The sequence below is a fragment of the Megalopta genalis genome, chromosome 4, assembly GCF_051020955.1.
Source record: "Megalopta genalis isolate 19385.01 chromosome 4, iyMegGena1_principal, whole genome shotgun sequence".
Lineage (NCBI taxonomy): Eukaryota > Metazoa > Arthropoda > Insecta > Hymenoptera > Halictidae > Megalopta > Megalopta genalis.
In genome coordinates, this window is record NC_135016.1 from 23287572 (window position 1) to 23315070 (window position 27499).

At 41.9% G+C, this 27499-nt stretch overlaps 1 protein-coding gene across 10 annotated transcripts in view; it reads right to left on the reverse strand.

Moving 5' to 3' along the window:
- The window catches only part of unc-13, a 646812-nt gene that overhangs the window by 459784 nt on the left and 159529 nt on the right, over positions 1 to 27499 (reverse strand). For 6 of the 10 annotated variants that reach the window (XM_076520791.1, XM_076520789.1, XM_076520788.1 and 3 more), the window contains 10 exons: positions 20361 to 20480; positions 17633 to 17802; positions 15723 to 15916; positions 15290 to 15322; positions 11103 to 11218; positions 9809 to 9995; positions 8474 to 8671; positions 4962 to 7613; positions 4319 to 4422; positions 2490 to 2692 (listed from right to left, as the gene is read on the reverse strand). In XM_076520791.1, the coding sequence (XP_076376906.1) occupies positions 2490 to 2692; positions 4319 to 4422; positions 4962 to 7613; positions 8474 to 8671; positions 9809 to 9995; positions 11103 to 11218; positions 15290 to 15322; positions 15723 to 15916; positions 17633 to 17802; positions 20361 to 20480 (3977 nt within the window). The remainder of the gene's footprint in view (positions 1 to 2489; positions 2693 to 4318; positions 4423 to 4961; positions 7614 to 8473; positions 8672 to 9808; positions 9996 to 11102; positions 11219 to 15289; positions 15323 to 15722; positions 15917 to 17632; positions 17803 to 20360; positions 20481 to 27499) is intronic. The other 4 variants (XM_076520790.1, XM_076520795.1, XM_076520786.1 and 1 more) reach the window with 3 other exon arrangements.

The window sequence follows — 27499 nt, forward strand, 5'->3', positions numbered from 1 at the left end:
CAATTTTTTTCCCCGCTGCCGTCCCTGCTGAACAATCGCGATCCGCGCGCCGGAACGCGCTCGAACGAGCTCTGAACGAGCTCGCGATCCGCTCGGCTATTTTCTTTTTTCCCTTCACGTGCCCGAGGACTCGCGTGCCCCACTCCGCGAGCCCGCACACGTAATCTCGTTTTTTTTTTCTTTCTCACAGCAGTCCGCGATGAAACTTTAATGAACATTCATTGTACAACGCCAATGGCTCATAAAGATAACAACGGGACCTTTATTTTCCGACGCGATACCACGGTGTTTTATACGTTATTTATAAGCTCGTACGCCTCGGTTTTCTAGGACGAGCGTAATAGTTAATGACTAATGCTCGCTCGGGATTCGCCGTGCTCGTACACCGAGAATCGTTCGTTAAACCGACGTGTATCCGATCGATCGGTGAATCGGGATGAAACTTTCATGCAGCCGGAATTACTGATGTACTTAAATGTAAGGGAGAGATGATCAACCGTGTAAATTCGACCGTCGAATAAGTCAGCATTGTCTGCTTAAGATTCCTGGCCGCGAAATTATGCTCTCGAAATTGTGTAGAAAAATTCACTTTCTCTATTCGATAATTTTATTTATACTCAATAAAATATTGTTACGGCGACTTGTCTAAATCAAGTCGCTGTAATGTGAAACTGCCCTGTTGCGAGCAACTCCTTAAAAAACTAATGAAAGATAGAGGTTGCCACGGAAGAGTGTTACCAGCAGACAATCGAAAAATTGAAAGATCTGAAATATAATTGTGCTGAGTTGTATTATAGTTTCTATTCTTTATTGTAAATAAAATGCTGCGACGCGAGAGAAACGGAGTGATTCGCAACAATATTCTTATACGGTTAACTCTTCTTATATACACCCTGTAGGGTGTCTCAAAAATGTCTCGCAGTCCGAAAGTGGTGGGTTCCTCAGGTCATTTGAAGCAACTTTTTCCTTTACAAAAATTTTCTCCGAGGCACCATTAACGAGTTATTAACGAAAAACAGTGACCAATGAGAGGCGAGCTCAGCTGGCGCTAGGCGGCCGAGCCAATCAGCGAAACTGGGATTCGACCGCTCGACCGCTGACGCTGTTGGCCCGGCCGCCTCGCGCCAGCCGAGCTCGCCTCACATTGGTCACTGTTTTTCGTTAATAACTCGTTAACGGTGCCTCGGAGAACATTTTTGTAAAGGAAGAAGTTGCTCCAAATGATCCGAGGAACCCGCCATTTCCCGATTGCGAGACATTTTTGGGACACCCTGTATTTCCGATGCTTTCGGTGTTCCTCGTACACTCGTTGTATTCGTGAAAACAGCAGTGAACTCATTTCAAAGCTTAGAAGCTCCACAGTGCGCGCGCGCAAAGAAAGGAAATCGAGAACCGGTTTCGAACGTCTCCAAAAATATCGTAAAATTTCGAGATCACATTTTCGAAATGATTTATGTTCGAACGAGCTTGTTTCGCGGAGCTGTTGCGCGTGAATTCTGCCGAAGGAACCGGTAATTGAGATCTTCCGCTGAAGCGGGAGCGAGAGATCAACGGACTCGTAGCGACCTTGCAATTGGCGATGAATGACACGTTATACAGGTGATAACACGGGCGAACCCGTAGGTGCAGTCTCTGCCGTGACAACCGTACGTGACGAATCGATACGCCGTGAAGGTAATGATTGACAAGGCCAGTGTTGTATCTGCGAAGGACTGACAGAGAAATGCGGGTCGCCGGCATCCGACGCCGCATTTTTCGGAAGGTCGCCGCCGTGAGGTCGTTGACTAACGTTCTAATCCGATAGCCAATTAGTTTTATTCGATTCAATCATCCCAGCTAACAATTCCTGTTCGATAATCGCAGACGACTGAAACGTTTGATAGCGTTTTTCAGGCGTCTTTTGGCTGCGATCGAACACGGTATTACAATTTATCTGCTGCCATCTCGTTTGCAATATGTTGCATTCATTTTATAGCATTGTCGAATTGGTAATCGATAAATAGGTGAACGGAAACTGGATCTTGGAGAACAACGCACGCAACAAAGTCTACGGTCTCTGACCTGAATCTGGTATTTTAAAGTAAAATAGAAAGAAACTGTTTTATAATTGTTTTACAATTGTAATCGGGTTTTCGTCAAACCCCGAAAATTAAATGCGTTATTTACAGACAATACTGCAGACAAAACTGCATTCTTTGCAGTTTTATTTTATTCTTCTCAATTCGCTCCGCATGTTTTCTCCGACAAGGCACGTAAAAGAAATCTACCGACGTGGTCTCAAGTGCCATTCGGGAAACGATAAAATGATTAGCATAGATAATTAATAATAATTCCATTAAGTCCTCCTTTCGCGGAGACCGTCTACGACACATGGAATACGCATGAACGTTTGCGGTCTACACTCATTCGCATAACGTTTCTTCATCGAAGCATCAGCTGCTCGCCGAGGTAAACTATAAAATGAAATTTTATTTGCATTCATTACTCACCCGCAGCTGCATGACAATTTGATTATACGCCCAATGCCACCGTTGCTTCGCTGTCATCTCTGGTCGTTCCTTCAGTTGCGTAGGCACTGGTGCAACACCGACCATCTCCAGAAGTTCTTCGTCTGGCGGTGGTTCCGGTGGACTCCTCGGCGGAGTGTCCATCTGAACGCTTTCTTCTAACGACTCCTGCTTCGTTATACTCCCTGTTCGCAAACAGATAAACAACGCACATCGTATACTTTCGACGATCTCCGCGCGTGCTACCGTTCATACGTACAGTAATGTCTCTCTAATTGACGCCTAGATTGTCCACAGAAATGGACAATTTGGGAAGAGGAGATACGATTATTCGAGCCTTGCAGTAAATTTTTATAATTACGAATCATTAACAATTATAATAACGAGCCGCGAGGCTCGAATAATCGTATCTCCTCTTCCCAAATTGTCCATTTTTGTGCGGAACCTGAGCATCAGTTAGGGAGACATTACTGTATTTGGACACTTAGCACGTGCTACAGCAATACATGCGCTTCTCGATTAAATCAATATCGATCGAATGGACTGATAATTTTCAATATTTCTGTTCGCATTTATTAACATGTTTTTGTTTAAAGAACTCGAACAGATTTAGGCTAGTGTTTATCAATTGCAACGGTGCTCAGACTTCTTTTACCGAATTTGTTCAATTGTAATCACAAATTCCATATCAAATAACATTTGCTATAACAGTATTGTCAACATTATCTACAGTAAATTCTCCTAAATTGTTTATTTAGGAGAATATATATTATTTGGACACGTGCTATAGCAATACAAACGCTTCTCGACGAAATCAATATCGATCGAATGGTTCGATTATTTTCAATATTTCTGTGTGCATTTATTAGCATGTTTTTGTTTAATCGTTCGAGTCCCAAGCAGCTGCTTCTTTCTCTTTTCTTTCTTTTTGTTTTGTTCGTCAATCTCGACGAGCGCTATCGCGCCGCTTGATTCTCTTCGCAATCAATTAAAACGAGCGCTATCACGCTGTTCGGCATTTTTCGACCGTGTTTTCTGAATAATCGCTGGGACTCGAACGGTTAAAGAACTCAAACAGATTTAGGCTAGAGTTTATCAATTGCAACGGTGCTCAGACTTCTTCTACCGAACTTGTTCGATTGTAATCACAAATTCCATATCAAATAACATTTGCTATAACAGTATTGCCAACATTATATGCAGTAAATTCTCCTAAATTGTTTATTTAGGAGAATATATATTATTTGGACACTTAGCACGTGCTATAGCAATACAAACGCTTCTCGACGAAAACAATATCGATCGAATGGATTGATTATTTTCAATATTTCTATTATTTCTATTCTATTTCTAATATTTTCAATATTTTCAACATCATCTACAGTAAATTCTTCTAAATTGTTTCTCAGCTTGTAAACAAAAATGTATAATTTGGGAAGAGGAGATACGATTACTCGAGCCTCGCGGCTCGTTTTTATAGTTGTTGACAACCAGCGATGCCGACGCTCGAATAATCATATCCCCTCTTCCCAATTTTCGTTTACAAGCAGTAGAAAAAACGAGTTAGGAGAATTTACTGTATTTATAAACACTGCTTGCAACGATCGATGATAAAGATTTGTATTTTTGCATAGGCTGAGAACTATATTTATAAGGTATTTTGACGATATCTGCAAGCATGCAAGGGTCCAGATGCTATTAAACTCTCTTCGATGCAATTAATTAGAAACTGCGGTAAAAGTCCGAGAAGCATTGGTTACTCTTTGCAATAAATCAGACACGATGCTTATACATCGTGACTATCGTCTTACCGCGTGGGCTGTCGGTATGAGACATCGGTGGTGTAGTCTTGAACGTGTCCACTAACGAACCCTCTCGAGACCCACGAAGTATCGTTTCATCCTCTCGTTCGTATCTTTAAAAGCAATAATTTCATTCGTGTCAATGTATTTTCTTCCTCGTGCTCTTCCACGCGTTTTACACAATTGTACGTAAAACGCTGCGCCTTGCAATAGCAAAGCTTCGAAGCAGCAAAGATTCGTTTCAAAAAATACCGAACATAATTCTGCTATACAGTAACGTCTCCCTTACCGACGCTCAGATTGTCTACAAAAATGGACAATTTGGAAAGAGGCGATACGATTGTTCGAGCCTTGCTGCTCGCTTTTATAGTCGTTGACAATTCGTAACTATGAAAATGAACCGCAAGGATCGAATAATTGTATCTTCTCTACGTAAATTGTCCACTTTCGTGGACAATCTGAGCGTCAATTAGAGAGACATTACTATAGTAAGCGACGATCTTTCGATTGTTAGAAAACTTCTTCCGCGTATCTTTCCTCTACTCGATAACTCTAACAAAAGATCGATGCGACCCCTGAGCCCTGCTTCGATCACTGTTCCCGCAGTTCGCAGTCTAAATCGATTACGCGGACATTATGATGCTTAAATTACCTCTCCATAGAATCCTCTCTCATCTTAAATTCGTCGCTAACCGCGGTGCCTATAGGAACTTCCGGTTCCTCGATGGACTCCTGGTCTTTGAAATATCCACGCTGGTAGCTCTCAGCCCTGGAGATGGGCTGAGGTGTGGTGAAGCTCTGGGCATAGCTGCCCCTCTTCTGGTACGAGTCTGTCCTGGTAAGCGGCGGTTTGAATCCTTCCTGGGTGGCCGAGGAGAACGAGTCCTTCCTGGCCTGCTGGCCGTAGGAGTCCCTCCTGCCGTACGCCTCGTCGGGGAAGTGATCGGAAGCGTACGAGTCTCCTCTGGTGAGTTTCGGTTTCTGCGAGTGTTGGCTGATCTGCGAATGCTGGCTGAGCTGGCTGTGATGCGACAGCTGCGAGTCTTTCCTCTGCGGCTCTTTCGGTACGATCTCCGGGTACTCCTCGTCCTCGATCACCTCTTCCTGGTACGAGTCCGTTCTGACCAGTCGCTTGCCGTTAGCCGTGGTGGTCGTGTGCACCATCGCCTGCACGGTCACCCTGGTGGCGTGATTCGCCGCCACGTGGTTCACCATGGACGTCACGGACTGCACCACGGTGGTCGCCGGGGTGTCCAACAGAACGGGAGCGGCAGGAACCGAGTCGCTGACCGCAGGATACTCGACGATTCCTAGCTTGGGTTGGACGCTACCGATGGCAGTTTCTATGGGCTCGTTCAGCCCGTCTTCCCTGGACTCCAGAGAGTGCTGCTGGAGCAGCGGGCTCGGTTCCTGCTTCGCGAGCTTCTTCCTTCTGGTCGGAGCGACCGACGACGCGTCCTGGCTCTCCTGGGAAGTGTAATAGTAGTCCGAATCGCCGGAATGGTAGCCGTTGGTCCTGGTCTGACCCCTCGGCGTGGTCACCGACAACTCCGGCACCTCGCTCAGTCTTCTCTCCGTGCTGGCGGCTGGACTCTCTTTGTAGGAGTCCTCGAAGGAACCTTGGTAGGAATCTTGGTAAGGCTCCTCGTAAGGTTGCTGATAGTCCTGATAGGGTTCCTGATACTCGTTCTTGTACGTCGTGCTGACGGTATCCGCTTCGCTGTACGGCGTCTGGTAATCGACGTAGTCCTTGTCTTTGCCGTAACTGTCGTCGTAACTGCTTTGAGTCGTGACCGGCACCTGCTTGTACGCGTCTTCTTGACTGTAGCCGTCCTGTTGGTTGTAAGTGTCCTGTTGGCTGTAGGCGTCCTGTTGGTTGTAAGTATCTTTGTAGGTATCTTGTTGATTGTACGTGTCTTTGTAAGCATCCTGTTGATTGTAAGTGTCCTTGTAGGCGTCTTGCTGGTTGTAGGTATCCTTGTACGCCTCCTGTTGATTGTAAGCATCCTTGTACACGTCTTGCTGGCCGTAAGCGTCCTGTTTGCTGTAAGCCTCCTTGTAGGTGTCCTGCTGGTTGTACGTGTCGTAAGCGTCCTGCTGGTTGTAAGCGTCCTTGTACGCTTCCTGCTGGTTGTAAGCGTCCTTGTACGCTTCCTGTTGGTTGTACGCGTCCTTGTACACTGCTTCCTGCTGGCTGTAAGTATCTTTGTACGCCTCCTGCTGATTGTACGTGTCCTTGTAACTCTCCTGCTGATTATACGTGTCCTTGTAACTCTCCTGCTGATTATACGTGTCCTTGTAACTCTCCTGCTGATTATAAGCGTCCTTGTACGGCTCCTGCTGATTGTAACCATCCTTGTAGGGCTCCTGCTGATTGTAGGTGTCCTTGTAAGACTCTTGCTGATTGTACGTGTCCTTGTAAGACTCCTGTTGGTTGTACGTGTCCTGCTGATTGTACGTTTCCGGATAGGTGTTCTGATAGCCCGTCGACGTGTTGATGTTGTACTGCGAGTCGTAATTCTCGGCCGGGTACTGGTTGTACGCGTTGGTCACGTTGTTCTGATCGTACACGCTCGACGGCGCGGACGCGCTGTACTCCTCGTACGGTTCCTGATACGGTTCCTCTTTGTACGCGTACGTCTTCTTCGTGTCCTGATACTGGACGTTGTTCTGCTCGTATCCCATCGTCGGGTAATTGTCGTGGACCCCGGGCTTCGCGTATTGATCGTTCAACTGGCTAGTATACTGATCGTTCGGCTGGCTGGCGTTCGGATATGTCATGTCCTGATACGTATCCGAGTAAACCTGAGTGTTTGGCTGAACGTAAGGCGTTTGGTACTCGTCCGTGTACGAGTTCTCCGCGTACGTCTGATCGTACGTGTCTTGGGTAGGCGGCTCCTGATACGAACGACTATACTGGTCGTCCACTTGAGGCGCGTAACTGGACCCGAATTGGCTCTCCTCCGCGTACTGGGTCTTCGCAGACGGGTGTACCTGACTGTAACCGCTCTGCTCGGTGTACACGCTGTCAATGTAGGTTTCCTGAGGTAAGTTGTCTTGGCTGCGATAAGCGTAATTATAGTCCTCGTTGTAGTCAGACTTGTAGTAGCTCTCCTCGGAGGGCGTTCTAGTCTTTGGCAGTTGCCTGCTCGGCGTAGCAGGTAGGGAGACAAGTTTACGACTGATAATCACGTTGCTCGGCTTCGTCGGCGTCGGCGGCAGCTTCTTGCCCGTACCTTCCTGACGAGACGGCGGCCGTTGCTGCGGCTGAAGCGGCTTCCGACGACGACTACTGTGACTACTGCTGCAACAAATTAATTCTTTTGTTATTATCGTGCACTCGATGGGATCAGTTTCTTTTGCTTTATCCGTTTATTTGTTAAATGTCTTATACTACGGTCGACAGAATTTTAGGTAAATGTTAGGCGAAACGATAGATGGTCCTATCGTTTCACCGAAGATAAGATCGGACGCTTTCCAATATTATACGGGAATTATTTAAGCAGAATTTCAGTGCTGTAAACTATGAAAATAAGACTAATATAATAAGTAAAAAAATTCGTTCATTTTGTGCGTATGGCAATTACAGTTGCATCGAATCCGCTCTTATAAACTTGACGAGAAATATAAAATAAGGAACTTTAATTGTCGATACTGTGAGTGTTAAAGTGCCATTCGGTACGACGAAAAAAAGAGTCCATTTTTTAAATAAAATTTAAAAAAAGGTTTCCAGATACTTCACTCTTTTTTAAATTACACCGTACTCAAGGATAATAAAAGATCGTTGGAGATTTTATCCAATTAAATAAGACATCAACTTGCACTGTTTGAATACGAATTTTAGAAACAATGGTACCGCAGTCTACACTGTTTAATAATAACTTTGAATGTGAATTCATTTATATGAGAGACGCTTCCTTTCGTCTATTGTGTCTTTTGTTATACAAAGTTAATTATATACGATAAATCAAAGAGTACCAACAGTTTGTAGAACGTTGATGAATTTTAGATACGCGTATTGTTCGCGTAATATCTGAAGTAAATGAATTAAAGTAATCACGAAGCAGCAGATACTAAGAATCGATCTGAACGCATCAAGCTCTTAACTGTACCTTAAACTATACCTATTACGTAAGAAATGATGAAGTTCTCCATGACAGATACCTGTAATTGAGTTCGTCCGATTCGTAACTCCGCTGTCTGGTGACTGTTGGTCTATAATCGGGTCGATGAATACCGATGCTAGATGCAGGCCTCTGTGGAAGCGTTTTTCTATTCCGTTTATTCTCGTAATAGGTACTAGTTCCTAAATACCACTTCCCTCCGCTGTCCCACTGTCTATCTTCGTCGTCTTGACCATACCTGGCGGCGAACAGAACATAAAAATATTGTAAAATTATACGTTATACAATACAAATAAGTCGTACGTATTCCATCGAATTTAACCCTTTCGCCACTACGGACCACTATAGTGGCCCTCCATAAGATGCACTATATTGCATAATGTTTTTTATTTCCTCTCATACTATAAATTAAAGAGCGCATGCTAAGACGTTATAAATTCTCTGGAATACCCTTCTACTACTGTCGTTGACCCTTTCGCTACTACGGGCCACTATAGTGGCCTTCCATACGATGCACTATATTGCATAATGTTTTATTTCCTCTCATACTATAAATTAAAGAGTGCATGTTAAAACGTTATAAATTCTCTGGAATACCCTTCTACTACTGTCGTTGACCCTTTCGCTACTACGGGCCACTATAGTGGCCTTCCATACGATGCACTATATTGCATAATGTTTTATTTCCTCTCATAATATAAATTAAAGAGCGCATGCTAAGATGTTATAAATTCTCTGGAATACCCTTCTACTACTGTCGTTGACCCTTTCGCTACTACGGGCCACTATAGTGGCCTTCCATAAGATGCCACTGAGGTACTACGGGCCACTATAGTGGCGCTCCATAAAATTCCACTGAGGTACTACGGGCCACTATAGTGGCCTTCCATACGATGCACTATATTGCATAATGTTTTATTTCCTCTCATACTATAAATTAAAAAGCGCATGCTAAAACGTTATAAATTCTCTGGAATACCCTTCTACTACTGTCGTTGACCCTTTCGCTACTACGGGCCACTATAGTGGCCTTCCATAAGATGCCACTGAGGTACTACGGGCCGCTATAGTGGCCCTCCGTAAGATGCATTATATTGCATAATGTTATTTCCTCTCATACTGTAAATTAAAGAGCGCATGCTAAGACGTTATAAAATACCCTGGAATACCCTTTATTTATAAATATCCTTTGGATGACAATTTTTTCGTTCGTAAACATTCAAGCAGCTTGGGTTCTCCGCCGCGGTACTCCCGCTGACGATCGGCGTCGCGTAGCGTGCAGTGATGTCGCGGCGCTCCGTTCAGCGAAAGTACCGCGGCGGAGAACCCGCCCGTAGCGAAAGGGTGAAAACCAAGTAACGTTCGAGACACTTGCCTTTCATCTTGATAAGTGTAGCCCGTGATGCTATCGTAGTACTTATTGTATCTGATGTCCGTTTCGCATTCTGGATACGTGGCGCTCATCTTGCCCACCCTGCCGTCGCTACTGTACCCGTCTGCGTAGTAAGAATGATCATCGTATAAAGTCATCTGTCTTTCCAGAGACGGCCGTCTGTGAGGACCTGTACGCATACGAAAGATTTATGGTTACCACGATGGGAAAGAAAATGGACGCAATGGTGCGCAACTTTTATCTTTCGGGTATCCCTCGAGATAGTCGTTTAACACGTTCCGTGCCGAGCTTTTTTTACTCGAATCTTCACACTTTGATATTTTACTAAAACTTGATGTATTACGTGCAATTATTAATTCTCGTACACATAACAACGTAACAAAAACTTATCAACGCCCATTCTTGCGGTGGAAATTGATTCTTCGGTTCTAAATTTCTTGTAAACAATTTGTTCAGTTCACTAAGTAAACATGCAAGCGTGTACCATCGATGGTACACGTGGCACGGAACGTGTTAACGGCTGACTATTTTCCAGGAACAATAACAGTTTAATCACAACGTATCCAATTCTCTTAATCGAACGAAGATACGATATACAACTGTTTGTCATAATCGGACTGTAGATCGTTATGCATTTATTGTATACTTAAGATTCTAAAATGAATAGCATCTTTGTTTTATTTTCGTGGTAACAATTTTTTAATTTCAGACTAGAATGTTTCCCTTATTTGCATTTTGACAAAACAATTATCTACTACCTGCTAGCGGCATTATTTCGAAATTTTCGACTATTTGCATCGCATTATATCCAGGAGAAAATGAACGATGTTCTTTCGAGTGACAATTTCAGAAGAAACGAAGAAAGTATGTTGCTCTAAATAATTTGATTAAAGGATAAGAGATTGATCGAGGGATACCCAATTACTAGTTTCCAGACAGCGAATTTTATGCATTTGTGACAGAGAGAATTACGCGCGCTTTAAAACAATGAGAAGATTAAGAATATTCGTGTATTAGTCACCGAGATTATTCAAGAAAGGATGAGAATTCTATGTGTTGCATCAAAGATCTGCAGTCCATTGATCAAAATAGTCACCGACAGGTAAAACCTTAGTTTTTATCGAGGATTTAGTAATCGTTTCGTAGTATAACGTTCACAATTTAAGTTACGAAGTTTCCTTTCGGAGCTACGGAATCTCAGCGTTCTCTATTTCGATTTGATTCGGTGGAAAGGGTAATCGAGTGGAACATGGAATATATTTAAACGGTATTCTACCTCTTCGTATGGAAGTCGTGGTGCTCGGATAGTACTCGGTGTCGCTGTAGATCCTTGTCTCGTCGACTCTGGTGCTGCCGTGATACTCGTAGCCCTCGCTGTACCAGCCGTCTTGGCTGAAACGACGAGACACGGTTGAAGTAAAGTCGCGGCGATCGAGTTCGAGTTCACAAAAGCGCAGATGAAATGATCCGAGACAAATGAAGATGTTCGCTGGGAACGTGACGTGGTTGATTAAAAAAGTCACTCCTACGGAGTTCCCGTGAACACCGCGGAGACAGTGACTGCGCCATGCAACTACCTGCGGATGTTCAGTGCATTTTTCTCTTTGATACATTGAACACGAGTTGTTATTTTAATGGCGACGCTCTACTTTCCCGTCTATTCTCGCCGCCTATCTATTCCGAAGCGAAGCTCAAATGCCTGTGAACGATCTCCCCGTTTGCTTTGTGACTTCGCTCGAAAGTATGAGCACGAGGCGATCCAGCAGCGATAGAACGTGGTCTAGACGGAACCATCGAGGAACGTCGCTCGACTGATTAACGCCGACTCCGGCGAAACTTTACGATGTTTGGTCAAAATACTGTTCGGAGGACTCTCCTCCGATGACCGCGACATTCGTCCACAGGGTGGTACGTTTATCTTGGAATCCCGTGAGATTTCTGTTATATTCGCCGACACGCGGAATTCTGCCAAGACCGAATTACGCGACGAGCACCGTATTTGATTATTTATTGCCGAGTTTCATTACTTCTACCAAAGTCATTTTTCATCGAGTAGCGAAACTCGATCCGCGACTCTGTTCGGACTAATTCGACTAATCTATCTCGACTAATTCGAAGGTGGTTCGTTGGAGGTCCCCTAAACGTCATTTTTGCCCGATACAGTAACGTCTCTCTAATTGACGCTCGGGTTGTCCACAAAGATGGACAATTTAGGAAGAGGAGATACGAATATTGCAGCCTTGTCGTTTTTATAATTGTTGATGATCGGTGATTATAAAAACGAGCCGCAAGGCTTGAATAATAATTATTCGATCCTGCGGTTCATTGTTTTCGTTACGAATTGTCAACAACTGTAAAAAAAACAAGCTGCAAGGCTCGAATAATCGTATCTTCTCTTCCCAAATTGTCCATCTTTCTGGACAATCCGAGCGTCAATTAGAGAGACATTACTGTATTCCGACTCGCACGCGATTGCGACGGGATTCGAGAAAATGAACGAAGCGTCGTTCTCCTCGATTCCCGAATTACAGAGTAGTGCTTCTGTTCCTGTTCGGATGGATCAATCGAACGCGGAGAGTTAGGCTCGGAATCGATGGACTCCGACCAATCCATCAATGACAGATTCAAATCTATACAATATAGGAGCCGACATCGCTAAATTCTGGTAATTCAGCGTGGAAAGGCTCGGATTGGGGTAATTCAGAGCCGACGAATGCAAATCAAGTCAATTCAAGGACTAACCGCACCAAACCGGGACTGATAAACTTGATTAGGACCAGCCCAGAATCGATAGACAAGTATTCCTCCGACTAATATGGTAACAAAGCTGTACATTTGAATCAAAATAAGATTTGGCTATCATATTGGACGAAATGACGCGGATCTCTAGTACCGAGAGATCATGTGGACACTTTAGATCCATTCTAGGTTCCAGGAGACTAGGATGCTCTAAAATCAAAGACTCGAGTCTGTAGTCCTCGATTCAGGAAATCTAAAGAATCCTGATCTCATCTACAATTTAAGTTCTCGAGTTTGATGATTTCGAGCTCTCGATTGATTTTGAGTTCTTGAATTTTACAGCCTTCAAGGTTAGGCTGTAAAATTGAAATGATGCGGATCTCTAGTACCGAGAGATCATATGGACACTTTAGATCCATTCTAGGTTCCAGGAGACTAGGATGCCCTAAAATCAAAGACTCGAGTCTGTAGTCCTCGATTCAGGAAATCTAAAGAATCCTGATCTCATCTACAATTTAAGTTCTCGAGTTTGATGATTTCGAGCTCTCGATTGATTTTGAGTTCTTGAATTTTACAGTCTTCAAGGTTAGGCTGTAAAATTGAAACGATGCGGATCTAGTACCGAGAGATCATATGGACACTTTAGATCCATTCTAGGTTCCAGGAGACTAGGATGCTCTAAAATTAAAGACTCGAGTCTGTAGTCCTCGATTCAGGAAATCTAAAGAATCCTGATCTCATCTACAATTTAAGTTCTCGAGTTTGATGATTTCGAGCTCTCGATTGATTTTGAGTTCTTGAATTTTACAGCCTTCAAGGTTAGGCTGTAAAATTGAAATGATGCGGATCTAGTACCGAGAGATCATATGGACACTTTAGATCCATTCTAGGTTCCAGGAGACTAGGATGCTCTAAAATCAAAGACTCGAGTCTGTAGTCCTCGATTCAGGAAATCTAAAGAATCCTGATCTCATCTACAATTTAAGTTCTCGAGTTTGATGATTTCGAACTCCCGATTGATTTTGAGTTCTTGAATTTTACAGCCTTCAAGGTTATGCTCTGGTTTCAAAACAGGGAATAAAGTGATGATTAAATTTCGAGATTAAAGATGCCCAAAGATTATGTTTTCAAATTAGTCCCTCTAAGTAAGATTACCTTCGATAGACGAGAATCTACCTATTCCAGGTTGGTTTAAATAGAGTTTCTTGTATTTCTGAGCATTTTGGAATCTCGGATTTGTCCAGACTGAATCTGCCATCTTGGAATTTTTGGATCGGAATTATCCGACTTTAGAATAAATATACACGTTTTTTAGAATCAAAATCATCATGTTCACGATTCGATAACTGTTCGGTCTTGAAATACTAGAATGCTCTTGTATATTGTGCGTGAGAATATCGATCAACGAAAGGTACACGTCGAATGTTCCGATAATTATTTACAAAAGAACACGCCTCGCCGATTTCGATGATCTTGAAGTCAACGTCGTGAGTAAATTTGCTTTTGCTCATATTCCTGCTCGATTTTAATTCGAGAGTAAAAATTTCCACGTGAAGTTTCATTCCAAATAAAGAGAATAGGAATTCTAATCCGCATTACGTTAAAGCGTAGAGCTGGGCGAATTGCAACCGGTATATCGAGAAATATGAGTACACGCGAATTAAAGTCGTATTTTCGGCGAAATAAAATTTCTGCTGTATATCTAACGCAATGTTCTTCGCGGGCTTCGTATCGTGGAATATTGGCTCTGGTTTCTCGCCGAGCACGCTTTATGTTTTGAGCGCCGTGTTTTGTCCCAGCGTCCGGATCAACGAAATAAATTTTACGACCGATGATTAAATGCTACGGAAATATTTACATCCTCTAGCAGTCAAATCTAATGATGAAACCAGGTTTGATTCGTTTATGAACATTGTACACAACGTAGTTTTCGAAGATGAACCGAAACGAACACACGTTTCGTGGAACGTCGAATGTCGCCATAGTGCATTGCTCTGCGACAAGAACTGATTTGTTATAACTTCGTTTGATCTCATGGTTACCTTTGACTAATTAATGTTCACAGTATAATTTTGTTTTACTAAGTTAGGTATTTTTAAATTAGAGATTAGATATTGAATTAGTTCTTCGATATGAGAATCGTAGAATGTTGTATCTTCATTATATTCTAAGAAAATATGTTATAACCGAATTACGAATTTTATGCATTCATGTTAAAATTCCATAGGTGAAGTAACAAAAAATGAGGACGATGGAAGAACTTAAGAATGTTTTAACATTCTCATTGATTTGCCGAAGTTATTAAAAATAAGAACAGATTTTTATTTTACTTTTATTTCTTACAATCGATTAAGAAATTATGTATTTTGCATAAAATTCCGAGATCCATTTAAAACATATCATTCGGCACAACTTCGTGTAAGTTACCCAAAACGCTGAGTTGCATAAAATGTTCCAAGGTGATCGGAATCGGCGGAGCGTGCCGTTTCGTAAAAAACGATTATTGCTAGAACATTCGGCTTAGTGATCAAGTTTGCGTGTGGTAAACGTAACTGCGCGTTAAGTCTACTTCGACTAGTGCAGAAAGACGCAAGATCGAGCTAAAAAAGTGTGGCGCGCTAATGAACAAAATGCAAGATGAGTCGTGTGTGATCTAAACTTGAGCAATGCGATGATAAATCGTAGAACTTTCTCACGAAGCTTTGCTGGGGTACTTATTCGTACCTGTCCTCGTAATCCCACGTGTGCTTCCGTCGTCTGAATCAAGCAAAAAACCATAAACAATTTTCGTCAAGTACGTCGCGATTTCGCGGTCAGGGCTGTGCAACAGATTAACGCGATCGGATCTGCGTATCGCGATCGCGTATAGCAAACGGAAACAACACATTGAAAACAGGAAGAAAAGATTGCGGCTGACTATAATGCACGGCCCTGTGTTCGTTACCTTCCAAACGATCGTACAAATTATATCGAAACGATAGTTTCGCGATGCAGAGAGACAGAAGTGGAGGAGAAAGAGAGTCAAAGAGAGAGAGAGAGAGTTGAAATGTTTCATTGTGACAGAATTGTTTCTATTTCTTTGTAACGTGTGTCAATCTATACTGATCGCTCTGTGTGTTAGTACTCGGTGTTCGAAAGGTTGGTAAATGTCAAATACCTGTATTCCTTATAGTGTCTTGGTCTACTATTGTAGAAGAGTGGCTCGGAAGATTCTGAAGCGTGCTGAGACTGAGAATACCTTTGCGGTGGACCCTCTTCGGGATACGGTTCGTCATAACGAGGACTGTGGCCCGATCCACCATAACTTCCGTATCCACTCGGTGCCAGTCGTCCCCCAACCGTGGCTGGAATCTAATCACACATTTTCCAATTACTCTCTGCCCGCTCGATAGCACCTCCGATTCAATTAGACGCCTCTTCCCCGGATACTCGAAAATTCTTCTATCGATAAGAATTCGTTATACACCGAACGCGTTCCAGACATTTCTACGGGCAACATCGAGCCGGCATTGTTTTAATACTTGGTCGATTCAGTTGTGACATAAGACGAGAAGAATAGACGATACAATGGTAGAAAGCGATACTCAATTTTACATCAAACGTCGTCGTCCATAACGGAAGATGGCATTTAATTTGACGCCAGAAGGCGTCGTCTGTAGATAAAGCGTTAAGGAAAGTATTGTGAAAGAGTATAAAACAACTTTGGACAAATAATAGATTTATGCATTTATGTTATATTGTCCGAAAAAGATATCCAGATTCTTACAGGTTTTCCTCGATTTTATTAAAATATTGCATAGTTTTATCAGCTTATTATTATTAATATCAGAATCTCTATACGTTCGTAACAGACGTTAATGAACAAATGAAGTTTGAATATGAAAATGCTATCATCAAACTATTAGAGCCACGATAAGAAAAATATATTTTTCACATCTTCCGTGTGGCGGATAACTTTGTAAAATGTAAATTTGCAATTTGTAAATATCGACACCTTATTGAACAAGTTCAGATAATAATAGGAATTTAGAATAAGTCTCGGCTGTCGTTCAATGATCGATCGTTTCCATTTAAAATCGTCGATTTATAAATAAATCGTTTTCATCCCTGTGAATTCTCAATGTGCTGGAAACACAATATCGTACATCGATGTATTTGTGTAACATTTTTATACTTCTGTCAGATGAATTTTTATATTTGTCCAGGCTGGACAGGGTTTTCGACGGCGAGCAATGACGATACGTTTGCCAAACAAAAGTAAGAAAAATGTATTATATATATATATACGCGGGGGCAGGCATGTTTTATTTAAAGGTTATAACAAAAACGTGGAATACCAATGCGCCAGTTTTTGCTTCGATACAGCAGCGTGGGGGTAGAATGGCGATATTTATCTGATCTGTTTACACAAGCTGTGTTTACTGTGCCGTTGTGTTTACTACGCACTAGGTCGTCGTAAGCTGTGTTTACTATCTTTTAAAGACGAAGTTTACCGTGCATAGATTAATGCGCGGCACGAGTTAACCCCCGCGATTCACCGGGGACTTCGAAACGACGCGTTCCCGATTTTTTGTTCCTACAATTATTCCTTGGAATAATCGCGACTTATAATCACCGATTGTCAAGAATTATAAAAACGCGCTAAATTTCTTTAACAACTCCAGCACATAGAAAACAAATACACAGACGTCCCTAAATTCTTTTAACATTTCCATTGTTCCAAACATCGCCGATCCATTCTTGTAAAAAGTATACAAGATCCTAATCGTAATATGTTCCTGAAAACGTGTAAATTAACCGAACAAGTTCTCACAAATGCGTCGTTAGAATCAAAAAACAATTGCACCGGGCAGCCTGCATATCGATTAACTTGTATTTTCCAAGTGCACGCCGAGAGTCCACTCAAGGGTTGAAGCACGCAAAAGGGTGAACGCGCGCGTCCCGGAGACTCGCAGTCGAGTCGAACGGTTTTCGTTGATAAAAGTCGTCGAACCCCGGCGCTGCCGTTGGAAGCGGCAACGACGGCCCGCTGATCAACGAATAAAGGAGTCATCGATGAATTAATACCTGATGATCGTCCCTCTCGTAGCTATTTTCTCTCGAGGTCTCGAGGGATCTTTGAGGGGTGGCCAATTGGTTGGCAGCGGTACGGAACTGGGAAGCCGAGCTGTTTGCACCTTGTCCGCCTACTGGATAATTCAGGTCCGACGTATAGTCCGAATCCTCCGAGTAACCGGCTGAAAGTCAATTAAAATTTCACGTTATTACGGCAACAAAGTTGATCACCGGGGAGGCGCGTCCCCTCCCGCGCCCTACGAAAAGAAAAAATAACTGGCTAACCGGTGTCGTCGACGGAGACTCCATTTCGCTCGCAAAATCGCTGTCGCGCCCCATCAAATTAAACGCACGCGAGTCGACGAAAACACGACATCGTCGACGCCGCGGTGACAACCGGCCCCGATAATCGCGCGGAATTTCATCTAGAATTTCGGGAGATCTGCCCGACCCGCGTACAGGTGAAAAAGGGGATGGAGCAACGGGCATCGTTACGATTTCTCACGCGAGCATCGATCGTCTGGATCCGCGGCGTTTCGATTCGAATTGTTTCTCTGTCTCGAGCTGTGGAATTGGTCGATATTGGAAACAGAGTGCAACAGCGGGAGTATAGACAGAAATAGTTAATGTCCATGCGAGTCTGATAACATCTAGGCATAATACTCGTCGTGTCGATGGGGCTGGGAGGGGGGTGGGGCGGAATTGAACATTTTCGTCGGGGAATAATGGAGATGTATCGTACAATCGGAGCGAACGGAAACGAAAATAGTAGATCGATGGAAGTTCTTTCGTTTGCGCAAACAAGAGGGTAGCACTGTCGAACTGTTACCATGCTAGGGTCGTAGACGTGATCATCGATGACGAGAGATCTTTGGGGTGACGAGGGGGTGGAAGACAATGTGGGGGGAGGGGAGTAAGTTATCAACGGATAATCATTCGCCGGTCGATAACGACTATAGAAACGGCGTTTTGTGCTCTGCGATTGTCGGATGAGAATGTTCGCGCGCATGACCCATGGATAATGCAATTGCAATCGCGCGGAGCACTCTAATGCTCGCTGATCGCGCCGATAACGAAGAAAAAAAAACACACACACCGTGGCCCGGCTGCGAATCGATCTTTGAACGCGAAAAACCGACCGCGCCGCCGCGCCGCGGAAACAGCCGGCCAGCGGGCGAGATTGTTTCGGAAAACGCGAGTAAAACGCGCCGCGAAATGATTATCGCGACGCCATGAATATATTCATTCGACTACACTTCTTCGCGAAAGTAACGTAAGACGTGTTTAACGGCTCTCTTGCACGCGCTCCTGCGATATTTCCGTGCCGCATTTAAATGTTTCACGCTAAAATTAACGCGCGATAAGAGAGCGAATCAAGATATTCGAAAATAAGGTAGCCAAAGAAAGAAAATCTCCTGTTTCCCGGAGATCTCCTATTGTTTGGTGTTTCGCGCGAATCCCAAACGACTGGTTCCCGGTCTCTTCCCGTGGTACGTGAAAATTTCGTGCCCCATCGTTCACTCGAACGTCTAAATCGCGAGCTGCGAGCTTTTATTTTTAGAAATGGCGTTCGTACACGGCGTACCGTACTCGATCAAATAAAAAGGCTAAGCAAGAGGTATTACAATACCGAAGCCCGTTACAAGAGAAAACTACGAACACTGTGATATGCTTTGTTAATGTAAGCGTGAATACTTCTCAACGGCCGATACGAGATTCGAGAAACTGGCAAGCTTCGAACGAATGCGAGATGTTCGGTGAGTAACCAGAATTTTCTTACTAAATCTTCATTTTATTTGGCGTCGTTTTTCACACGATGAAAGAGACGTTGTTTCTGTACAAAACACGTTAGAGCGAATTGGTACTTTGATTTACGAACGACAAGTTATCTAATTTATTCGTCAACGATCCATTCTAATACAATCATTATTTATGCATTCGTTGAGACACTGGTGTAGAACCGAGTCAGAATTAAAATATTATAACTAGTAAAGTAAATATGTAAACATTAAATTACGAATTGTTTATTAATCATAAAGAAACATAAAATCACGTACTTCCTGAGTTTTCTCTCGTTGCCATTCGTTAAATAAATAATGCTTTTACGACGACATGCTTTCGTTCGTGTAATTCTCACTACTATTACAAATGAAAACAAATCCTTTTGCGAAACACGTCTCGGGAAACACTCGTTTCTATAAGTATAAAAAGATCGATTTTCCCAAAATTCTAGGCCAGAATACTCCCAGAACACGTTCATTGATCATTCGTTATTTGAAATGCTTCGTTAAGCGTGCTTCTTTCGCGAAATATTCAAATAATTTAGAAAACGAAAGTTTCGTACATGCTTCCTGTTCATTGGCCTCTGTGCGATATGATTTTACGTGTCGAGGTTCGCGAAATCAATTTGACAATTTTCGTGGAAAATAAGCGACCGTGAACGTCGCGTTCGGTGGTAACGGACGCGCGAAGATCGTCAGTGGAAGTTAACGAAGGAAAAGCTTGAGAAACGAAAAATGAAGCGATGAAGACTTGCTACGAAAATTCTCATTATTCCGATGATCTCGTGTGCACGTTACCGACGCAGCATGGCGAAAAAAATGTAACTGAAATTAGCGCAAGCTACGGCGCGCACGAGTGGCCGAGTCGAGAATAGCAATTGATCGGGCCATTCCTCTCGTGTTAGAGAGTATTCGAATAAAACAGCAGCCACTTAAACTGTAACTTGGCGTGTACTTACAGTGGCCTATATTGTACAATATCTGTCGTCGTGCCTGTTCGGCTCGTGCTCCCTGGTCCATCATGTTGTTCAGCATTTCCAGCTTCCTCTGCAGATCCGCCGCTTCCGTGTTCTCGGGGTCTTTCGGAAAGATAGACATCGGTGGGGATATGGTTAATCGTGTTTCTCGACAATGCACCGTCTCTACCGTCTCTCTAATCCACATCGATCAACGTCACTTTTCTTTTTTTTTTCTTTCGTTTCTACTTGTTTTTTTTGTCGTCTAGTTTATGGTTTTCGTCGCTTTTCTTTTCTCTGCCTTATTTTTTTTGTATTTTTTTTTTTATTATTTTGCTTTTCGAGACTTTCTTTCTTTCGTTCCAGTCCCGTGGACAATTCGAATGAGAAAACGGCCGGCCGGTCCCGGATCTCTCTAGCGTTTTGCGTCTCTACGATGTCTAATGAGCTTACCGACAGCATCGTCGTCGAAGTTTTTCTACCTTCGATCGAGCCGATATGCGTGCTCTTAAAAGGAAACCCGTGTTACGCGCTCGTTGTCCATTAGACGCGAGCGATCAACGAATTCCCGTACACGTTGCTTGAAAGATTTATGATTAAATTGTCCGGCGAACTGTGCCCGACGCATTAATCAACCCTCCGGATAGAAATGAACTCGAAAATCTCCGAGAGTTTACCGCTTCTCTCGCCGGGAGTTTAGCTGACCGGTCAAGATGAAATCGATCTTTTCGACTTCGATGACGGTCGTTTTTTTTTATTCCAGCACAAGCGAATGTAGAAACATCGGGGTAAATTGTTACGGATACGGAGGACGAGTCACTTCGAATGTCCGAGCAAACAAGTACGTTCGATTCCGAGGACCGATTATTATTATTATTCTCGAAGTCACGTGTATCGAAATTTTTAAGAAGAACGAAGTTACTTGTGCGCAGAGTGTTTAGTGTTCTAGTCACTAAAAAGAAAAATTTAACTATCTGTAATTATCTTCTCTTACTCTTCTCTTTATTACGATGATAATATTGTATATGGTGTCGCATAATTACATTAACAACTGGAAACGCTGATTCCTGAGGTTATTTGAAGGAACTTTTTCCTTAGCGAAAATGCGATCCGCGGCTTCGTTTACGAGTTATCAACGAAAAACACTGGCCAATCAGAGGCGAGCTCGCCTAGCGCTAGGCGGCCGAGCCAATCGGCGGCCCAGGGCTTCCACCGCTGGTTGGCTCGGCTGACGCGAGACGGCCGAGCTCGCCTCTCATTGATCACTGCTTTTCGTCGATAACTCGTAAACAAAGCAGCGGATCGCATTTTCGTTGAGGAAAAAGTTGCTTCGAACGACCTCAGGACCCGATTGTTAACATAATTATAGGACATCCTGTATACAAGAATATTATATTCTAAACTAATTCTAAGTATGCTAAAATGTAACATTTTCGAATGAAACGAGCAATAGCCATATCGTATGAAACTTCACTCGATGCAACAAACGTTTCCTTCCAACATTAATACACGTGACAATTTGTTTAACAATCTCATTGCTCTTCCTCGAAATATTAACTAATCTAGAATATTCATCGCGAAGCGTTATAAAACTGTTTTACTATCAACAGTTGTCGTTTTAAACGTATTCTTTGATACACTAATGTGACACATTAAATAATATGCAAAAAATCAACGTCGCTCGAAGGAGAACGTATTATACGTAACTGAATTTGTCTTTTTATCAGCCAAGATCGTAATCCGAAAATATGACCCTTAAATGTTCTCCATTGAAATAATTAGCCCTTTGACGCAAACGAATTCTTCCTCGGACATTTCCTCGTATCATTAAAACCAGACTCTAAATGTTAGATGACTCGCCCCATACGTATTCACTTTGGGAGAAATTAATCCACGAAAGTGGAAATACAAGTGAAATTTTGATGGAGTCGCTAATTAAACTTTGACCTCTGCGCATTTAAGTTTCATTAAAAGTTGGATCGTTCGCTTTCGGTGGCCGCGACAGGTTAAAACATATTCGGTTTCGATGTTTCTGAACGGCCTGTACAGGGCACAGCTTATCCCAACGTTGCCGTTACGGCACGTATTCATTTCGATGATTACGCTTTTAAATAACAAATTCGTTAAGCGTATAACACACGCTCAACAAATTCGAATCAATTACGGCGATAACGCCGGCCGCGCTTGAATGCACGATAACCGGTTAATTCGACGCGATAAATTCAACGAAGACCCTTGACATTCTGAAAACTGTACTCGCGATCACTGCTCGTAGATCGTGCGCTGTCTAATTTATCCGTGAACCATAATTACATGCTACCCAGGCATTCTGAGCTACGCAAATTGACCTGCGGTCTTATCCCGTTTTGGTACTTAATAAATACTGCCGTTGAGTGCTGTACAGGATGATTATAAACCGGCGTCGCAACATTTCCCAGCTTTCCCCACAATTTGACGCGAATAAATTAATGTTTATCGATACCGATTACGAAACACCGGAGATGCAATCACTTTAAGTACCAGGTCCATTATTGTTCGCAAGTCTAATCAAACGGATAACCATCGATTACGCGACAGCCACGAGACTTTCGGCCACTTTTGTTAGCAATAATTTGAATAAGAGTCTTGAAATTTGTGAACGGAAATTATTTCGAAATACAGTAAATTCTCCTTAAATTTTCCTTCAGCTTGCAAGCAAAAATATCCCCTCTTGCCAAATTGTCCACGTTTGTTTACAAGCCGAAGGAAAATTCGGGAGAATTTATTGTATATTTCTTCGTATATAATGAAAAATTAAAAGTAAATACCATATGAATATGGTTTTTTGAAAAACATTTCATTTCTGTCTACGCATATATCGAAATTCTTGCTACCGTTTATTGTCGCAATGCGTACAAAACATTACATATTAAATAACCTTGATTTTCTGAATATCAAATGGGGGTTGATAAACTATTCGATTATATATTTTTCTAAGTATCACCGAGATGGAGCGCAAAACTTTAATATAACTTTCTGACGAAGTTGCAATTTTTAGAACAACGCATAAAATAAAATTAGAGATTGATCGAAGATTTTTTGCAGATATAATAATATATGTACTTACTTATTATATTTCTTGGGAAAAAAACAACCGTAGCTCGATTAATTCAAGTACTCGCGTATCAATTTTATTTGTAACATATTTCCAGCAACAACTTCGTCGAGATCAACGTTACTCCTTTTATCGAACTTATTGGACATAAAAAATTAGAATTTAGGCTGAACGTTTATAACCCCTGGCCAAAATAGACCCAGCCACGGCCGTCCGCGAATTAAATTAGCTTTTGATCGTCTTACTCCGAAGAATATGTCAAAATGTCTATCTAAAGTAAGAAATTGGGACGCATCGTAAACAACCCCTGACCATTTAACCTTCCATCAGAAACGGTTTCACCTAAATCCGTACATGTCATGTCTCTCTGATCATTAACCTCTATATGTATATTCTTGGAGTACTTCAACCATTTTCTGTTTCCAGATATCGACAATTATAAAACGTTTATTTGCGTTATAAACTGACACAATTCCGTGACATATCAGAGAATAAACGAAACACTGGTTAAACGAAAGTGAAGACTTTTTATGTAATTATTTCCGATAATGTATAAGGTTCGATGCTATTTTTTTTCTATTCAACTAGTCGAGTCTTGAACTACTTTATAGAATATGGAATCTTTAATAAGAGGAAGATATTATCGATCACTTTTATATTAGTATTGCATTAGCATTACATATTATTATTATTATTATTATTATTATTATTATTACTATTATTATTATTATTATTATTATGATATAGTATTGCACTAGCACTGGTATAATAATTTTAGCAGTCTACGTCGAATTAATTATTGTGACTAAATATGTGTACGAATAAATGTACATATAGTGATAATAAATGAAATAGTAATATCATTGTGCAATAATTAAAAAGAACAACGTAATATTGTAATAAATGGAAACAATAATATTATGGTAACGATAAATATGTTTTGCAACACAAATTCAGAATCATCCTGTACTTGAAAACATCCCCGTATCGCAAGCAAGATCTCCGCCATAGTTCCCCAATATTTGTGATCAGATTACAGAGCTTTACGCATTATGCGACATGTATATGCAAATTTATCAAATGCAAATGAACGTATAAGCTAACGAAACATAGCAATATTTTTATTTTATCTTTACCCTTTCGAATTTTATTAATCGGTCAAGGAAATACGCCCCTGCTTGTAATTTTTATAAAATAACCTATGATAATAGGCGTTTACATAAAGGCCTGCAATTTATTTATAACTTTCAACCCTTTCTTAAAAGCTTCTTATTGTACACTCGCATCCAATGAATTTTCTAAATGCAGCATTTAACTGTGAATATTAATCTTCAGAGGAACATTTCATTTGAATCGTTTAATTTTTCACCTGCAAATTTATTACCCTATAGACAGGTTTCGTATATTCAGGCATTTTTTACGAGAAGAATTTAACTTTCGATTGGAAATATGCCGATCCCGTGAAGGTAAAAAAGCTAGAATTAACACTTAACAGATGGATCGTTTTTCCTCCGTCTTTCTCGGTTTTCCGGGCATTGCAGTTTTATTAAATCAACACTATTATTGATAAGATTTTACAAAGTTATTTATTCACATGTCTAGCATTAATAAAATATGAATAAACTATGAATAAAGTATTAATAAAATATTAATAAAGCGTTGATAAAACATTAATAAATTATTAATAAAATAGAAATAAAGTATCGATAAAGTATTAATAAAAACTCAAGCAAAAATCCACGTGGCCCGTCTTAGAAAGCCAGAATGGAAAAACGTGAATTTACGCGAGCCGTCCGCGTTAAGCGTTTAGACGAAGAAACGTGCGACTAGAAACTGATATTTTAATGCTCCCAGATCTCTGCATCACCCCCGTCGGGAAACTATGATCTACGCCAGACGTTTCCGAGCGCTTAACGGCGATTTATTACGCAACCGGCTGACTTCCTGCGAAACCCTTCGCCTGACGAGCTTAGGGAAGAGAGGAGCAGAAACGTTCGCGACGCCTACCATCGCAACCCTCTTCTACAGGCTGCATCAATATCGCACCCACCCGTTTGCGTACCGCAGTTTCTACCGTTCCGTTGGTTAGACTCCGACGGGACTTCGAGCAACTACTTCTAACTTGGCGCAACGGAAGCGGAAGCAAAACTGACAATTTAAACTACCCAAACGAAAACTGTTATACGTACATCCTTGTTCATAAATTCCGAGCAACCGGCAGATTTCCGGGATACGCGTTCCCAAAATCTGTCGCCCTGCGGACGATGTTTACTCTGTTCGAGAACTTTCGTCTGTTTATCCGAGTTTTTCGAGCTCGGTTTGTTACGCAAATTGTTCGGACCGACTCCTTCGAGGTGAAATACCGTCCGGATGCAGTAGACTCCCTCAGAATGCGTCGTTTCTCGTACGCGTTCGAATTATTTGGAAAATCTCTTTTACAGTCGTTCGGTTAACTGTAACCTCGCGAAGAACTCGAGTCGTTCAGACAAGCTTGAATCCCTTGCAGTGCAATTTCTTTCGCAGCTACGTTGGTCGATGCTTCTTCTTTTTTAATAGTTTCATCAATAGAACGCGACAATTTTGGCTTTTCTTATATCTTCTTGTAGTTTCGTGCAGAAAATTTGATGATAGAGGAATTTAAATTTTATTTCGATGTAGAGGAAACGAATAACGCACTGATATTCCGTAGATTTTTCATAAAATCCTCGTCGGACTTGTTGTTACACTGCAGAGGGTAAAGCAAGTTCTAATAAATGTTCGACTATTAACGAGTCTCTAATTAATGTCATATACCCATGTTAATTTGCCGCACAAGTTTCGCGAGCTTATTTCATTTAAGAACTGTTTGGGCAGACCATAACTCCTTCGGGTAAAAATATTCTCATGCTAAACTAAGTTGCGTTGCTGGCCTATTTTGTAACCTGTTAAATAACCTATTTAATAAATAAATAAAAATAACTAATACTCTGATTCGTCGATATAATTTGTCGAGCAACTTCTCGTCTATCAATTTGTTACAAAATAGAACGCTCTGCGTTCCATTATTAAACATCGTTCCATTATGAATGCGAAATCGATCAGCATCGTTTTGTTCTTATTTTCAAAGTGTAATACCAATTATAGCTATTTATTTTTTTACCAACATGTCAACCTGGCGTCGAAGAACGATGCGATCTCAGTGCACGCGATCGCACTTTTCATGGACGCGTAATTTTCGGAGAGATACGATAGTCCGATGCGGACAGCTCGCGGAAAGTTTATAGTCGCGGGTTCGAGTGGGAAGACAGGTCGAAAGAATTTATCGATATAGACCGAAGACCATAGTTCGAGGAAACTAAGCCGCAGTTCGCGCGAACGTTCCGAATAAGTAAACAACGTGTAAGTGTGCAGTTTGTTTGCCAAAGTGTAATACCGTCGACAGTGTGCACACTCGGTCCCATTAATCTTACGTGATCACGCAAAACTTACAACGAGACCTGACACTGACAAAAATGAAATATCTGTGTACGGTTGCGTCACTCCGCTCGATCATTCGAAATTTTTCCCCGTTGACCGAAGAGCAGAAGGGTTCGCGAAGAACGAGAATTATGGGGGCCACGGCTCAGAATAAGCAACAAATAAATATTTCGAACTTCTCCCGCGGGCATGCGTAAATTATGAAGTGGCGCGGCCCGGCTTCCATCCTCGTGAAACTTTCAACGAGAGTATTAAGGTTTTCTGTTTGGAATTATTTTCGTTGTTGACCCAGTTTGTTTACTATTCCTCTGATTGATAGACGCTGAGTGTGAAAAATTTATTCGATCCATTTATTTCCGTGGCCGGAATATCGATCATGCGGCGATCCTCTGTTCGCTGAAAGCTGAGAACGATTGCCATCGAATGATCAATGAAAATGAATCTATCGACGAAACTGTAACATCGATAATAGATCACATTCCGCTCTTGGATATTTCCCAAATAAATTACTTGAAATCGAATAATTATTTCATTTGGCTGTACGTTATTTGAGATAGTCATTGTGTTGAGTCATTTCGATGCAAAAGTTGTT